This window comes from Egretta garzetta, unplaced genomic scaffold, assembly GCF_000687185.1.
Source record: "Egretta garzetta isolate BGI_Z169 unplaced genomic scaffold, ASM68718v1 scaffold534, whole genome shotgun sequence".
NCBI classification, from domain to species: Eukaryota; Metazoa; Chordata; class Aves; order Pelecaniformes; family Ardeidae; genus Egretta; species Egretta garzetta.
Window position 1 is genome coordinate 646,136 of NW_009259534.1, and position 16,625 is coordinate 662,760.

Sequence of the window (16,625 nt, forward strand, 5' to 3'; positions counted from 1 at the left end):
TCAAGCAAAGCCTATTGGTGAGGGAGTTTCTATGTGAGCTTTCTTAAAGAAGCACTTCCTTTTTAATCATAATACTGCGTGGGAAAGTATACCAAGCGAGTATATTCTGAGCGACCAGAAGATTTGCCTAATTATTCTGCTTCTATGGAAGGAGAAGAAATGCTGACACAACATTCTGTTATGGCTGTAAGCTTTGCATTTACCTGTACTGTGGAAAGTTAATTTCCTGATTTCTGAGATGCATTTCTCAGAAAAGGATGGTTTTGAAGATGACTTCAATAGTAATGGAGTTGCTGCCCATGAAAGGGTTCATTCTGGAATCTTGGTGAGTTTGACAGATTTATGGCTAAGTGTGGGTATATAATTTCCTATAGCGTAGTTAAAATATGTAAAAACTGACTGCCCGTAAATACTATGTGGAAGACTTCATTTAGGCATTCAGCAGAATTACTGTGTTTCCCATTTTTGTTCCATAAATACTCTGTGCAGTGCTAGAAGCAATCCTATAACCCTAATTAAAATTTTTACTTAGGAGCAAAGAAGTTTTAGTTTGCTTGTTTTTGCTGAACGGACTTGATGCTACAGTGGTCATTCTCCTACTTCCCCCTCCCCCCCCCTTCTTTTCAGAGTACAAAACAGAAACTAGTAAAACACTTGTTAAAGATTTTCCCTGGTTAAGGAAAGCTCCTGCCTCATAAATATATATATACACATCCAAATATAGGCAAGATGAGATAAATTGAGGTAAACCATTGCTATGCATGTTTTTTATTTTGTTTTTCTACCTAATCTCTTGAAACCAATGCAACTTCTTTACATCGTGTGGCATTAGACTATGATTTAAATCTCTAAATGTATCTCAAAATAAATGGGATGTATAAAGATTTACTCTCTTGTAAGCTAAGATCTACACTTAAGTAACTCTTTTTGCAGTGATAGGTAAAATTAATGCCCTCTAAAGCTGTATCTCTCTAGAGCAATCTGACAGCTTGCCTTTGAGTAGCTTGCACTCTTTTTCTGTTGTTGAACTGGGCAGTTCCAGTTTCTGCCTTTTGCAGTGTAATGGCTTCTTGCCAGAAAAAAAATCTCCCTTATGATATAGGACAGAGAGATCCTTTCCCCCATTCCAATTACATTTGCACTTAGCTTAGTAGTATTAATATATTCAGCTACAAGAATTTTTGTAAACTGTTTATTGCATAAACATTCAAAAATCAGTCCCTGGAGCCTCAAAAGTCACAAAAAGTGGTTTTCTGCTGTGACACCTTAAGTATTGATAGCCTTCTTATTTGCTATCCTAGAGGAGTAAGTAGTAGTGAGCTACATTAGCTTTTATGCAGAGTTCTGGAATTTGACTGCATCAGGTAATGTATGTACTCTGGATATCAAAATAAATAAAACTTAAAAGCTAAACAGTGTTGTGAAATACTGCTGCGTTGCCCTTTCTTAGCTTGTCTTGTCCATTAGACTTCTGTCTTGAATTGCAGAACTGGAAACTGGCATGTTTTTTAGGTTCTGACAGCAGGTTATGAAAGCATATGGCTCTCTGCTCTTCTCTGCTTTCAGGACAACAACATTTAACACATGTTTTCTAAGCATGAAATAGTGTTATCGAGGAAATACTTTGTCTTACTGGTTATTCTGTGAGCAGGCTATTTCTATTGCATTTGCAAGAATTAACCCAGTAACATTCTACACTGCTTCTCTAGTCAGATTCAGTGCTGCTCACCACAAGTTTGCCAAAAATACACAATAAAATTAAAGCAAATTTTTAAATCTCCTAGCTGGGGTTCTATTGACATTTGAGATAAATTAAACATCTCCTGTTTCTCAGGTATGTAGTGACACACTATTTCTAGTTGATCATTTGCTTACTACAGTTTGAACCTTAAGTAACATGCTTCTCTTACAAAATGAACCATTACCTTAAAAGCTGAACTACAACCTGGTAAGCAATAATATACATTAGTTTCTGATCTACAATTTTGTTTACTTACAATATACAAAATGTTTCCGTTAAGACTTGGATCCTAAGAAGCTTCTTTCCTTATAAATATTGGGTTTAACACTCAGTAGGTTCAAAAGTTCATAACTTTCACACATAAGAGGTTATTCTGTTCATGTATGATCATAAAAGTGGCTGTGCTGTGAGATACAGAAATGTAACTGAGATATAAAACATAACTTTTGCTACAGGAAAGTAAGAATATATGTAAAATAGGTGAATGCCTCAGTCCTATGGGGTTTTTTTTGTGATTTTCTGTGGTTCAATAAAGTCAGATAGCATGTATGTGAGGAAAACTAGATTATTTATCAACGGAACTCAATTCTTAGCAGTCGCTGTGAAATTCTGATCTTCTGAACAGTCGCTACTTAAATGATAGAGAATTCCTTGCTAATGTCCACTTCTCAAGTCCTATTCACTGAAATGAAATATATGGAATGGAGACTCTATTAAGGACTTCTATTCCTGATTGTGCCAAACATTTCTTTTTAACAAATTCAGTCTCCTTGGTGACATGAAATCAACTTCTCTTTGTAAGCCAGTACCATAGACTCCTCTTGGAAGCGGCCAAGGTATAGCCATGAATGATAATGACTATGTGTTAGAGAACTTTTCCTAAGATTGAGAATAAAGATGACTGGCGTTGCAGGGGAAGACTAATTGCTGAAACAGTAAAGCAGAGATATTGCCACCTTTCTGTCTTGGTTACAGTTCCATGAGATGCAGCAAATACCTGATACGTCAAAAGGAAGATGTTCAGTTCCCTGCCCCAGCCTTTTTTTTTCTAGCTCTCTGGTGCTGCTGTGTGCCTCATGACTCTCTGGTGTCCGTTACGTTCTTCTTCCTGAGCTGGTCTAACTTGCTAAACAACTGAAACAAATGACAACAGAATGGGTAGACTTCTGCCAGCTGTGTCAGTGAGCGAAAATCAGCTCATTAAGAGGGTCAGATGGGGAAAGGTTGAAGTGAGACCTCCCCTTTTTAGCAAGAGTGAGCTATTATGTCATTAGCAAGCAGTCAATTTTATAGTTGTACATGAAACTACTTAGAGATGGAACTGAGTTTTATTAATCACTAATGTTGATAAGGAGTCCATTCTGTTAATCTCGTTAGTCACTCAGTGACAGCCTGTTCATTTTGTCTTCAACCCAATTGTACAAAAGCTACAGGAGAAAATTCTCTAGCGTCTTAGCTAGCATAGTAATTCTGTGGATAATTTCAAGCAGTTTTAAATCTGTATTAGAAAACCCCCATCTTCCTTGTGGAGAGGAAGGAATTTCCCCCCCCCCCAAAAAAAAAAAAAATCCAAGTAAGATTAGGTAATGTACGTTAGGCTTGAGAAGCCTGAGGTGGAGAAAAATACTTCCATAGCTGCTCTAAGTCTGTGAAAGTAGTTTTAAGATCTCCTGCATGTTTACAATTATATTAGTACTGTTAGGTACTAAGAGTAGGTTCCTTTTGAGTGAATGCTATAAGGAAGACTTTGAAGGCTCAGAGCAAAATTAGTTGATTAACTACCTAGGTAGTGAAAGCAGTATCAGGAGGAAGAACTCTTGTAGTGCAATCTAGTTTTGTTTAGAGGCATTAAGAAAAATCCTAAACTTTGTTCAGAGGCTAATAAAAATAGACTAGACACATTCACTGTAGACTTTTTTTGGTAGAAATATTATCCCCAAATAGAATTTTTACAATTTAAGCCCCATTATGTGTTCAGGGTTGTGTGTTTTGCTTGTTTGCAGTGGCTCTTTGTTCTCCCAAATAATACCCTTAACTTCAGAGGCATGCAATTGCTTGGATATATTTGAAACAAGCTTGTAGCAGTCTCTTGGGTGGAAGGCAGGAGATGGCAGAATGAGGAAGGATTGCACTTAATATTTCCATTAGAACACCTTCATGGTTTTCCTTTCTCTTTCTATTAAAGCTCAGATGTTTGAGAAATCTTTGGACTTAATTTCTTATTGGCACTCATAGTTCACATTCTATTCTTAGTCTGAAAGACTTGCAGTCATCCAAAATGCATTCATTCACTTAAGTATTTTTAATGGATTGGACAGAATTTTTGGTAAGAGATTCTATGAGTTCTTTGTTTATTTTTTACTATGGCATAATCTTATTGTGTGCATCTTTGTATTCTGTCCTGAACTCCCCACTCTCATCTGGTTAGATTCCTTCACCTAGACTATGTATTGTTCTTTCTCAGTTTTCTGATGCCAGGAGCATGAACAACCACAAAAAAAATTGTAAAATATTTGTTCTCTCTTGACTGAAACTTTGTGACATTGTAACTATAGATGATACCCACTGCAGTTTTATTTAATCAAAAGCTATCTGGAATCACCTACCACAGGTGGAAGTCTTGCTCATCTCAGTTTTAACTTGTGGAAGTCGATAGCGGTGCTATTCAAGAAAGGTTTTTACAAGCTCATGATTTTTATGTTGCAGGAGGTTTTAGTACTTGTTTCATGGCAAATAAATTCACTGGTGGTGTGCTTTCCTTATATAGGAAGAAAACTGGATTTCTTCCATATTTGTTTTCTCCACTTGCATTCTGAAATTCCTCTGTCTCCCATTAGATCTTTGATAATTTCTTTAAGGAGACTCAGCCTTTTTAAAAATACAGAGCTTTAAAGGAAGTTACATTTAATACGCTCTACATAACTTTTCCTGACTTAAGATTTTTTTTTTCATCCTTATGTGCAGTTACCTCCATTTTCCACAGAGGATCAGTTTATTAAGTAGGCAGTCTTCAGAGAATGAATTTGTCTTTTTAGCTTATCTGAGTAATTAAGCATCACTTGAATATAGGCTTTGGGGTTTAAAAATGACATGCTTCAAAACTGACTTTAAAAATTTAAATAATCATAGATTCAAGTTGATAAACTATTAAGAATAGGTTTTATAACTCTGGAGACTGTTGGTAATATAAAAATTGGCTCAAAATTCTGTTGACTCTTGAAGTGTTTGTGTAAAGCTTGTTACAATAATCGGAGTAATTGATAAATGACATTGCACACCTATTTAGAGGTTTTTAAAAAATTGATTTTAAAAAACGTCTTATGTTTTTGGAATTTATTTACTTTTTTTCTTTTTCTCCCTTAGTCTCAGACCATGAACTACGTAGGACAACTTGCAGGACAAGTCCTGGTTACTGTGAAGGAGCTGTACAAAGGCATTAATCAGGCAACCCTTTCAGGATGCATTGATGTCATTGTGGTCCGGCAACAGGATGGTACATACCAGTGTTCTCCTTTTCATGTCCGATTTGGGAAGCTTGGTGTATTGCGCTCTAAAGAAAAAGTGGTAAGTTCAGAAAGTGGGCCAGAACAAAGTTTTGATTACCAGTGCATCCCTTCCCCTCCTCTCCCCACCCCCCTTCCTTCCTTCCTTCCCCAGCCCCCCACATAGGCAGTTAGCAGGCTGATTTAGCACAGAGCAGTTTCTCGTATATGCTGTATAGAGTGATCGTTTTGGAATGCAAACCAGAACTTCCTGTGGTAATCTAAGGACTCTGCAAAAAAATACTGTGAAAGAAAAGCTTTGACAGCTCTTAAGCTGCATAAAAAGAATAATACAAACATATAGGCTTCACAGTCGTAAAATGTTTATATGGCTATCTATTTACGTATTTGAGTATGCTGGGGAAGAAGTGCTTAATGCTATTTAACCGATCACTGATGTTGCAAGCAACTATTTGTGGAATGTCTGGAGGACAAACAGACCATGTCTTAAGGGTTGGTGACCTATCATAAATATTACTCCTTGTTAGCTCAGTTCAAGGCTGATACGCCATAGAAAATGCAGTTATTAATATCCACAAGCAAAGAAAAACTGGGACTGAAGCTTCATTCCGATGTGGGTGTATTTGAAAGAGCCTGGTAGAATTCTCTGTGCAGCCAGTCTGAGACTGTGGCGCTACCCGGGCAGATTGTCCTGCGATCCCTTTTCCATAGGCTTTAGTAATCACACCTAGGGAGTGAGTTGGATTGGGTTGTAAATTTGACTGAAAAGTGGCCCTGTTGTGGGGGGACTTCACATTACTGTCAGTAACGAGTACTGTGTAAGGCAGTATTGCCAGGGGGTGTGCTACTGAAGGATGGATTGATTTAAACAGATCATAAAACCTCAGGATTATACGCTGCTTTTCTAAGAAGTGAAAGGACACTGCAGGAAGGGACACTCCATCTTCATATTTTGGTTGTAAAAGGAGAATAGAGTGCAACTAAAAGAGCAGTTATATTGGGGCATTTTTTATTAATGGTCCATAGTGGGAGTTGCATGCATTAAAGTTGTAAGTTTATCATAGTCACACAGTCTAGCAACAGTTTTCTTGTTACAGTTTTCTTTCTTACAACAGGAATGACCTGAAACTTGATCTTGCTAAACATCTTTATACTTCTGAGAAATTGAACCAAATTTGAGAGGATTTCAGCTTCTGGGTACCTCTAAAAAGCTGTTGAATAGTAGAAACATCTACTCTCAGTACCTGCTGTACTAGGCTGTTAGCATAGTTCTCAGCTTTTGCTTGAGTGGATGGCTGCTGCTTCTTGCTCCCTTCGTCCCTGGGGTTGCCATTCTGCATTTGAGTTCTCTCACTAGTCAGTTGAATGTTCATTACACCCTTGTGTATGCATTTTTCTCTGGCATGTTAGGAGGCTAAGATCGTTAGTCTCAAGATGCATGGGAACACAAAATATGCATTTCTGTGCTTCAGCTCTATACTTAAGATATATATTGAAGTCTCCAGAAGCCAGTGTGAGGTACAGGTACTAAAATTAGGGATGTTTGTCTGTCTAAACCAGCTTAAAGAAAAGGTTGAAAAAAAAAAAAGAAACACTAAGGTAGGGTTTTTTGTTTGCAGTCGTTTTTTTAAACTCATGTTACTGAATTGGAAATTCATGAAAATATTTTAAGAATAAACTGTGTTCAGTAGTGAAGTAAATATGATTTTCAGATAAAAACCATTTAGTTATTGTGGGGGAAAAGAAAAGCTGTTATCTGTTCCCCATGCATGTTTGGTTATCTACCTGTAATTTATCATCTCCTATGGTTGGGTTTCCTTGGCTATTCTCATAAATAGGCAAATAATGGAGTGGATTAGGATATATGGATACTGTCTGTCTTAGCACTGTGGTGGTGTTTGGTTTTTTTTTTTCTTGGCAGTCCATGTGCTAATCTTAAAATGAGTCCTCTTTCCTTTTTGACTGTCCATTTCAGGTCATGATAGCTAGCTATGAATATGAGTATCTATATCACAATACTAGCTGTATGGCTTGTTGTGTAATTTTTTTTTTTTTTATTGGTGAGAACCTAGAACTTGAGTAATGTACCTATTGGATATTTGATAGCAATTACAGTATTTAACTTGGTCTCCTTTTGACAAAAGTGTCTACACTATATATAACTTCAAATGCCATTGGAATTTTCTGCAGTAAGGGAAGCTGACTGTGTTTATATCTAACATGTATTAAATTATTTTTAATTAGCTAGGCTAAATGCAGGTATGCAGATACCATTAGATAAGCAGATTTACTGAAAAATAAGGTCATTTTGTCTGAATATTAACACATTTTGTTTGGAAAAATTTGGAATGGAACTTAACTGGATGCCCAAGATTTCACAAAGGGGAGGAAGTAAAATAGTTGTATCCTGGTTTTAGAAAGACATTTGTGGCTTTTTTTCTTTTATTTCATACACGTGGGGAAGAGTAATCTCTCCCTCCTGTGCAATGTAATCTACGCTGAAGTACCTTTTTATGAGAATAAAAACATTCTTCCTCTGACGAAAGCACTATGGTTGCAGAAGCGTTGTGGTCCTATGTCATATCCCCGTAAACTCATGAGCTGGAAAATCTGAAACAATGTTAACTGAGTTGTAGGAATAATCGTGGCAAATCTCTATCCCTTTCAAACAAAGCCTGCCTCCAGGAGGCTTCCAGTTTGTCATCTTTAACTTTTGGTATTCAGGACTCTGATTCATACCAGGCCCCAATTCAGTCTGAGCTTTAAATATATGAACAGTCTCAATCATTCTTCCAGGAAATAAAGACTAGATCAGTGATTATTATTTATGCTTCTAGCTGATGAACAGTCTCAATCATTCTTCCACTAGATCAGTGATTATTATTTATGCTTCTAGCTCTCCAAATCAGTTGAACAAGATTCAGATGTTTTGGTGTTTTTTTTTCCCCAATTTTTTTTGTAGGTGTTAGGCTCTCTGCTAGGAGCATGATGTATTTTGCAGGTTAACAAAATAAAGACGACTTCTTTCACAAAACAGAGGGAAGAGAAAGAGACATGATTATACAATGGAACAAAGTTTATTCTCAGAGCTAAGTGGGCCTTGAGGTCAGTGCTTTCCCCTATTTACATTAAATTTTCTTTTTCCGCAGATTGATATAGAAATTAATGGTGATGCTGTTGATCTTCATATGAAACTGGGTGACAATGGAGAAGCTTTCTTTGTACAAGAAACCGAGGAGGAAAATGTAAGAGCTTTGTGCTTCATGATGGCTACAATGCAGTATTAACAGAATTTTTAACAGCGTTAAAAATGCTTAGTGTAGTGTTGTCAATATTGTAACTTTTATGAAAGCTAGATTTTCTGTGACTGAATCTTAAAATCGCTTTCATATGCTACCAAGATGCTTGGTGCTTTGTACAATTCTGCTAAAATAAAGTAACTAATTCTTTTTTTTATTAGAGCATTATTCGAAAATGTTGAATTTTTTTTTTACTTTGTCTTAGTATATTCATTCTTGTTGATTGCAGTTATACAGATTGCAGTACCTTATAATAACTTTTGCCTTAAGTTCTTCTACCTTGTGCTTCTGACCTCCATACTTACAAAGGTTGTCTATTTTGCCATATTTTTAATTTTTCTTATACTTTTTTTAGCACAGTTTTCACAATTTTATGTATGAAACTTTCGCTAATTAGCAGTACTTCTTTGACTTGAGAATTATTCTTGCATTGTGATACAGTAATTAATTTCCAAAGAACCTATTGCATCTGGAAGCTAACGACCCTGTGAAAAACAGAAATAATGGTTCATTTTTAGTCTGATTTCCTAAGGATATGGGACCTATGTAATCATAACATTTGTCAGTCCTGAGCTTTGGTTTTGATCACTTTTGAATCCGTTGGCATTTTTCAGCAAGACAGAAGGAAAGAAGTTCTAAATACAAAGTTCCAAAAGGTTTAATGAAAATAGTCAGTTTGAGGAGAGAGAAAAAAATTTTGTCTCAGTGAAGTAAAAGATGAAGTGTTAATTTCCTGTTGTTATTAGGAATACAGTGTCTTTCACAGAAATTGCCTTGATCCACTTTTTAGCTTAGGGTGCTACTTGTGTACTGTGACGGATCAGAGGAAGCTCTCATTTTGAAAGGCATTAAATATATTTTAGAGTGGAAGGAGAAAATAAGCATTAAGACCCTAAATGATAACTTGGGGTAGGGACTCATAACACTTAAGAGAAAGGAAGGTTGGGTTCTGGTTTAGCACACACCATGGTTAAAATCAAAACTGAAAGCATTTTTTATATGTGTAGGCTGTGTCAGCTGCTGATGGGAACAAGACTTTCAGAAGGCAAGGCTGGTAACCACTACCTTTGTCCCCAGTACAATGTTTTAAAGGAGCTATTGCACTTGATTAGTGTATTTTAATTTATAACAAGAGTGCCTTATCTGTGTATAATGTGTTATGGACAGGTTGTAGTTCATGCTGAAACTATAGATCCAGTTAACTGCAGAGCAGAGGACTGAATTGATTTTAGTGCTTTTAGACTTTTTTTTTCTGTATGTCTGCTACTGATCAACATGTCCTTGTGGTCACCTCTAGAAGCTATGCTTAGGGTATAAATGATAAAGCTCTCATCAAGTTCTTGGTGGATTCAGAAAGGTTCTTTCAAGTGGTCAGTTTTTGCTGTTTTCACATCTTGACATTTGGAGGCAACACCACATGCCTCAATTCACATATATCAGGACTATTATAATGTAACTTTCAGGCATTGTTTTTCAGCCAGTTTTCTTTTAACTTTTCCTCTGTCTTTTAAATTTTATCTTGTTATTCTAGATTACTTATCACTAATTGTATAGAATATTAACTTTGGTTTAGGTGCTATAATTTTATTTAGAGGTTTTTCACAATGCAAAATCTGTATGTCAGTGCTGTATAAGGCTGTGTTTTGTTCTCCTGTCTCCACATCTCTACTTTACAACCAGTGGAACAAAACTTGGTCTGTAACTCTCTTTAACTCAGTGGAAAAATTGAATTTAATATTAAATAATAGCAGTTCAGACTTTGAACGCATCAAAAGTAGTATCAATCCTCTGGCTGGTTTTGATCACAGTGTAGTTCCTGACTAATCTTCTGCATGAGAGTCCTGTAAAATAACAGGCATCTTGTAATTAGTTCTCTTCTTACCATGAAATTGAGCTCAATAACTTTTTCTCCTTGCTTTGCAAATTCCATTCTCTTCTACTTTTGTTCCACTTTGTCTTTGTCCCTTCACAGTGTGTTTCTTTCAGTCTAGATGTCAATATCTTGCGGTTTCTTGTCAATTATGTAAATAAACTCCAGGCAGTCCATTGGTAAAGCTTTTCCTTCATTTGAATTGTTCCTTCAAAGGGCAGTGAGTTGTAATTAATTGAGGGTGGATTGTTTGTTGGTTCTAATGTGAGTAAATTATAGTTGAGCTTTTATTTTTGAAAGATACTTTACATAAATAGTGTGTGACAGGGATGACAATACTGAATGCACCTTCACCAGTTTTGTGGGTAACGCTGAAGTGGGAGGAGAGGTAGACAAGCCAGAAAACGAGCCACCAGATAGAGCCAACTTGGCAGGCTGGGAGGCTGGACCAACAAGATTCACACAAGGTTTAACCAGGGTACATGTGAAGCCTTGCATCTGGGTTGGAAGAATCCAACACAGCAGTACAGGCTGGGGTCTGACTGGATGAAATGCATCTCTGCTGTAGAGGCTGGCAGTGTGCCCTGGCAGCAAAGGCAAATGTGTCCTAGGCTTCATCAGCAAGAGTACAGCCAGCAGATGAAAGGGTGTGGGATTGTTGCACTCAACATATAGCATATGTTAGGCCAAACGTGGAACACAGTTCTGGTCTACCAAGTTCAGGAGAGGCATGGAAAATTGGAGGGAGTCCAGTGGAGAGCCACCAAGATGATCAGAGGGCTGGAGAAGTTGAAATAGGAAGAAAGGTTGCTGGAATTGGCTGTGTTCAGCGTGGAGAAGAGAAGGTTCAGAGGGATCTAACCACAGCCTTGCAATACCTAGAAGGTAGTTACAGAGCAGACAGGTGCTCTCTTCACAAGGATGCCTGGTGATAAGACAAGGGGCATAGGGCACAAGGGGGAAATTGCAGCTGGACATAAGAAAAATCCTTCACTATGAGAACAATATAGCACAGGAATAGGTTGCCTACAGAAGTGGTAGACTCTCCCTCACTGGAAATACTCACCCTTTGGCTTGACAAGGCCCTGAGGTCCTACTTTCAGCAGAAGATTGGACCAGATAATCTCCAGATGTCCCTTTCAACCTATACCTTTCTATGAATCTGTTTCAAAATAGACAGCAGTAGATTTAATTAGCCTATTTTTATTAAAACATTTACTAAGCATGGATAGAACTGGTGTGCTCAAGGACAGATAATTTCAAAAGCATTCCACTGGCTGGGTGTTTGTTTTGCTAGCAAAATCAGTTGTTTATGTCTGAAACTGTAAGAATACCAACATTCATTTTTCTGAACTTTTTGTAATCCCTCTAATGAACTTGGTTCCTTTCTGGATATCAGCTTCATGCTACTGGGCTCTTGCATAGTCTCATATCTAAATATAGATGCAAGGATTAATCTGTAGCCGAAAACTGTGTGCAAAACAAAGTAAAAAAAAATGTGTTGTTTTCTTTTTTTGCTTAGGAAAAAGTTCCTGCGCATTTGGCAACGTCTCCAATACCCACTGAAGACCAGTTTTTTAAAGACAGTGGCAATCATTTGAAATCAGGTGAAAATGAGAGGACATGTGTAAACTCAGAAATTCCACACTCTGTGGAAACAGAGACTGTATTCACCCCAGGTTCTGTGAAAAAGAAAAAAAGAAGACGAAAGAAATACAAACAAGATAGCAGGAAGGAAGATCAGATCTCTTCTACTGGGGCGGAAGAGATTTTTGAAATGGAAATAAGCTCAGATGATGAAAAAAGTGTTCAACCCCTAAGGTAAACTATCAGATACTTGCTGACTGCCTTGACTGTTATGACTGAACATTTAAAAGGTGACTTGTACCTTTCCTCTATGTATGTAATGCGTAAGTTTCAATAGGCATTGGGTAGGCTTTTCCTCAAACAAACTCCACTATCTTCCACATCTTTACAGGATCCTTCAAGTTCGGCCATTTTGTTATGAACAGGAAATCTAATTAAGCCCATTCTGGTAAAGAAATGTTGTCATGATTTGTTGTGTGACTGAGAAAAAGCTTCAGTGTAATTCTCTGAGGCAGAGTGGTCTTACGGTGTGTTTGGTAAACTCTTAAGTAAACTGCAGTGTGGAATGCCTGTAGTACACCACATTTGAATTTGACTTCTCTGTATCTTGAAGTTTGGTAACTGAAAACTACATAAATGAATGCTCCTTCACATTAGTAAAGAGAATTCTTCATGTGTGTAGTTGTAAAGGAGCGGGGGGGGGGGGGGGGGGAAATCAGTCCTGTATTTTGAAGTGGATTAAACTATTAGTACAGTGGAGCTTGCAGTAAAGTGGTAGCACGTACTAATGAGCTGAAGAAGCTTATATGAGTAACAGGAAAGATTATAGTAATAGAAGAAAGCTATCAAACATATAAATGCTTAAAATCCAGGAAAGGTCTACTCATCAGTTTAATGTGGAAGTTTCTTAGGCTGCCTAACAAAAGAAGTGGGCTTAGTTTTTAGACAAAGCTAGCTGCTTTATTGGACAGCATTACTGTCAAATGTGATACTGTCTGAATAAATGAAAGATCTGGTCTGGGAACTGGAAGAATGTTTTGGTGTAACAATAAAGTATAACTGAAAACTCCAGTATGGGTCTTGAAAGGAGTCTCAAATTTAGTAAGTACCAGTCAAAAAGGTTAATGCAACAGAAAAACATGAATCTAACTGTTATCACACCTGTAAGCAGTGAAACAAAACAGACAAAATTTGGACTTTAAAGTGTTTTTGAGAATGTCCGTGGCTTTCTTAGTTAATTTGCCTTATTTTTTCACTGTTGTAATTTAGGTCAATGAATTGTCATTTAGATCTTCATTGCTCTGTTTGATTCTGGGAATTGGCATTTTGTTTGGTTTGAGATTTTTCCTTTTTTCCAGTTTAAGAAAAGCAAGATTTTTGTTCAGTCTTCAATGTGAGAGTATTAAGACAACAATAACTTGTCATAGTGAAACCATCAAAAATAAAAATAACCATCGAGTACAGGAAGAAAACCAATATAACCCATGAATTGTTTATTCTTTATTTAATAAATTATTATAAATGTGTGAAGAATGTAGGAATGTCACGCCAAGAATGGCTGTTTTCATCCAGTGTTTAGAATTCAAATAGCTCTTCTAGCAATTATCTTAATTTGACTAGGGATGAATAAAAAATTGTAGGTTTGATTGAAATGACAAATGTTTAGTCATAGCTGAACAGACCATGGTGTTTCCATAAAGGTTACTCTGGTTTTATTTTTTGTACCTTTTAGAATGAAAGATTGAAAAGGTTTTTTATTTGTAAACCATCTTTTTGACACATATATAAACAGAAACAGCAGTAGAAATGCATTCTCAGTCAGAGAAGAGTGTTACGGTGTGAAAGGAAGAAGATTTTCTTAAAAGAATGCTGTTTTGTGAATAGCAAGTAAATGCAGGACTAAAAAAATACATTGTAGTAATGGAAGCCCAGAGACAGTAGATTTGTGGCTATGTATCTGTTAGTGGAGTTCATGTACAGTCATTCCAGTGGCCTACCAAGGCAGGAAATAAAATGCCTTGCAATAGGTATACACTGTTTTCTTGCCAACTAAAGATAGGGTTGTGAGAAAATGTTCATAAGCTTTCTTTTCACATCTGTGGGGATGTAAGGTGATATCAGCAGGTTTGTTTTGTTTTGTTTTAGTTGTGTGGCTCTTGGGGAGGGGAGGGGGGGAAGAGGGAAAAAAGAAACAGAATCCTGACTGCTGTTAGACATAGCTTCAGATTTTAAAGTGTAACTGGGAAAGGAAAAGGGAGGCTGATGTTCAAACAGGAAGGTCAAAAATTCAGCCACAGGTACCAGTATGTAATGTCTTATCTAGTTCTGTTCTTATAAAGTGAAAAACAAGCCGTTTCCTGTTTCTTGGGAAAATCCATTTCCAAGTGTTTATGCAACTTTTTAAAAATACATCCTTTGTCTTTTCTAGCTATGATTTAGATATGTTAGTGTTGCTTGACTCACCTAAAATAATACCAGGAGGACTAAGATTACAGTGTGTACACTCATAGAGAGGGCATTATTTCTCCAGTGCTAAGGGTGTCAAAAAGTTGAAGTAGTTACCTGTCTCTAAAATATTACATATTTATTTACACCATGTATGAAGTGGGTAAGGATGAGAAAAAGTGGTAGCAGTGTTTATAAATGTTGCAAAATAAATAGCTTAGAATTGATAGTGCAACTCAAAGTTGATGAATACTGATTTTTCCTCTACTTTCAATAACCTTTGACTGCATTTGATTTTTAACCTTCAAATTTATCCACTTACGCTTGAAATTTGATTTTTTTCTATTTTTGTTTTTTGATGCTTCATATGGACTCATTTGGTTGCAAATTCCCAATTAATAAAATCTGTTCAGTACCACCTGTGTGTCATCTTGTCCCCCTCTGAGGTCATAATATTGAGGATGACTCTGTAATAATTTTTTTTGTGTGTTTACTTAATTGTTCAATAATACCTTTTTCCTCTTTTGGAGATACTTAGCACTGGATACAGAGAAAGATAGCATGAAACATTTCTATCACAGCTTGGTTTATGAATGCAAAGGATATACAGTCTCTGCAGCTCTCATCTCAAGCCAAGCTGTCATCATCAAGTTTCATAATACTTCTGAATAAGAAGTGGAGCTGCTAAGACATTTTTAGGGTTCACTGTTTAACATAGTCTAGGCTGTCTTCCAAATGAAAGACTTGTGCAAATGAGGTAGATCACTGTAACTGCTTAGAGTCTAATGGGCTGTATTGAGTAAGCCTGTAAATTCTAAATATTTATGTACTTTAATAGATAACATTAAAAATCCTTTCTCCATCCGTCAGAGAAATTAGCATTGGCATTCCAAATGAAGTCTAGTGCAACCGTGCTTCTAATGGAAGAAAATACCTGTTTTTTTCACAATAATAAAGTAATTTGTATTGCATTTTACACTCTACTTCCAAGTTTATCTTCCTTGTATTCTCTCCACTGTGTAGCCATGATGCCCTTGATCTAACGTCAAAACAAGATAGTTGTATCCTGAGAATACTAGGTATTCAGTTGAATTCAGAAAGCTGTAAAAAGATCTGAAGTACTTATGGTGCAAATATTTAAAAGGGACTTCTGTGTAAAATACAATGCATGCCTGCTCAGTGGATCTTACTGTTGTTTGGTTGGTTTTTGCTATAGATATTGAGTAGACTTCCCAGTGCAAAACAAACCCCACTGTTCAGAAAAGTACAGAACTTCTAGGTGCTTATTGTAGTTTTTGTTAATTTGTAAACTCATGGCTAAACTGTAGGGCTAGTACCTTCCCCTGTTTTCTTACTGGTTTTAATTGGTGAAATGTGCTGTTGTAAAGTGCATTGTCAAAACTACGTTTTCTATTAAACTTTTTCAGTGTTTCTAAGATTTATGTAGTAAAGGTTATGTGTAAATATCTGTTCATCTTTGGGTTTTGATAATATTAGCTGGCTGTATAGAGTGGTATCATTTATGCTAATGTGACGTCAATATTAACTTACTATGTGTCAAGAGTAGTAGACTTTTAATTAAACAGTATTTTCAAGTATTAATAGTTTTTATATACATTTTAAGTTCTATAAAGGTGTCTTGCAAACAATGAATTCTTCAACCTATACATTTCTTTCTTTTGGTTTTTGGAGTTTTAATAAAATATATAAGTAACTCTTCTAACTGAATTAGTAATGCAGATTCCTTATAGCTGACTTAATGTCCCATGTATCTCCACAGAGGATCCTCAAATGCATCACCAAAGGGTGAAGAACAAAAAGAGTCTTTGATTTATCACTCTAAGGATCATTACCCCTTATCTGATGGAGACTGGTCCCCTCTGGAGAAGTAAGTCACTTGGTAATATCATCATATGTATAGTGATTAATAATTATTAAAAAAAAATAATATGCCTTTTTATTAATTTTTCCCCTGATCTGTAAAACTATCAAACATGCCTAACCTGTGATATCATATGCAGCATTTGATACTTACTTGGAACTTTGGGAACTTTCCTGTATGTATAAAAGAAAATTTGTGTCTTTTCCCCCCCGCCCCAGTAAGCTTGCATATTAAAATTCACTATGAAAGAAAGAAAATACAGTTAATAAGGTTTTCTTGGGTTGAAAAGAAGGGTATG

The 16,625-nt window shown here is 36.4% G+C and overlaps 1 protein-coding gene across 3 annotated transcripts in view; it reads left to right on the forward strand.

Annotated features, from left to right (window-relative positions):
- Positions 1-16,625, forward strand: part of LPIN2 (lipin 2) — a 33,131-nt gene continuing 16,506 nt past the window's right edge. For all 3 annotated transcript variants that reach the window (XM_009637641.2, XM_035893187.1, XM_035893188.1), the window contains exons 1-5: positions 1-325; positions 5,105-5,305; positions 8,394-8,489; positions 11,936-12,234; positions 16,226-16,333. In XM_009637641.2, the coding sequence (XP_009635936.1) occupies positions 239-325; positions 5,105-5,305; positions 8,394-8,489; positions 11,936-12,234; positions 16,226-16,333 (791 nt within the window). In that variant the 5' untranslated portion in view covers positions 1-238. The remainder of the gene's footprint in view (positions 326-5,104; positions 5,306-8,393; positions 8,490-11,935; positions 12,235-16,225; positions 16,334-16,625) is intronic.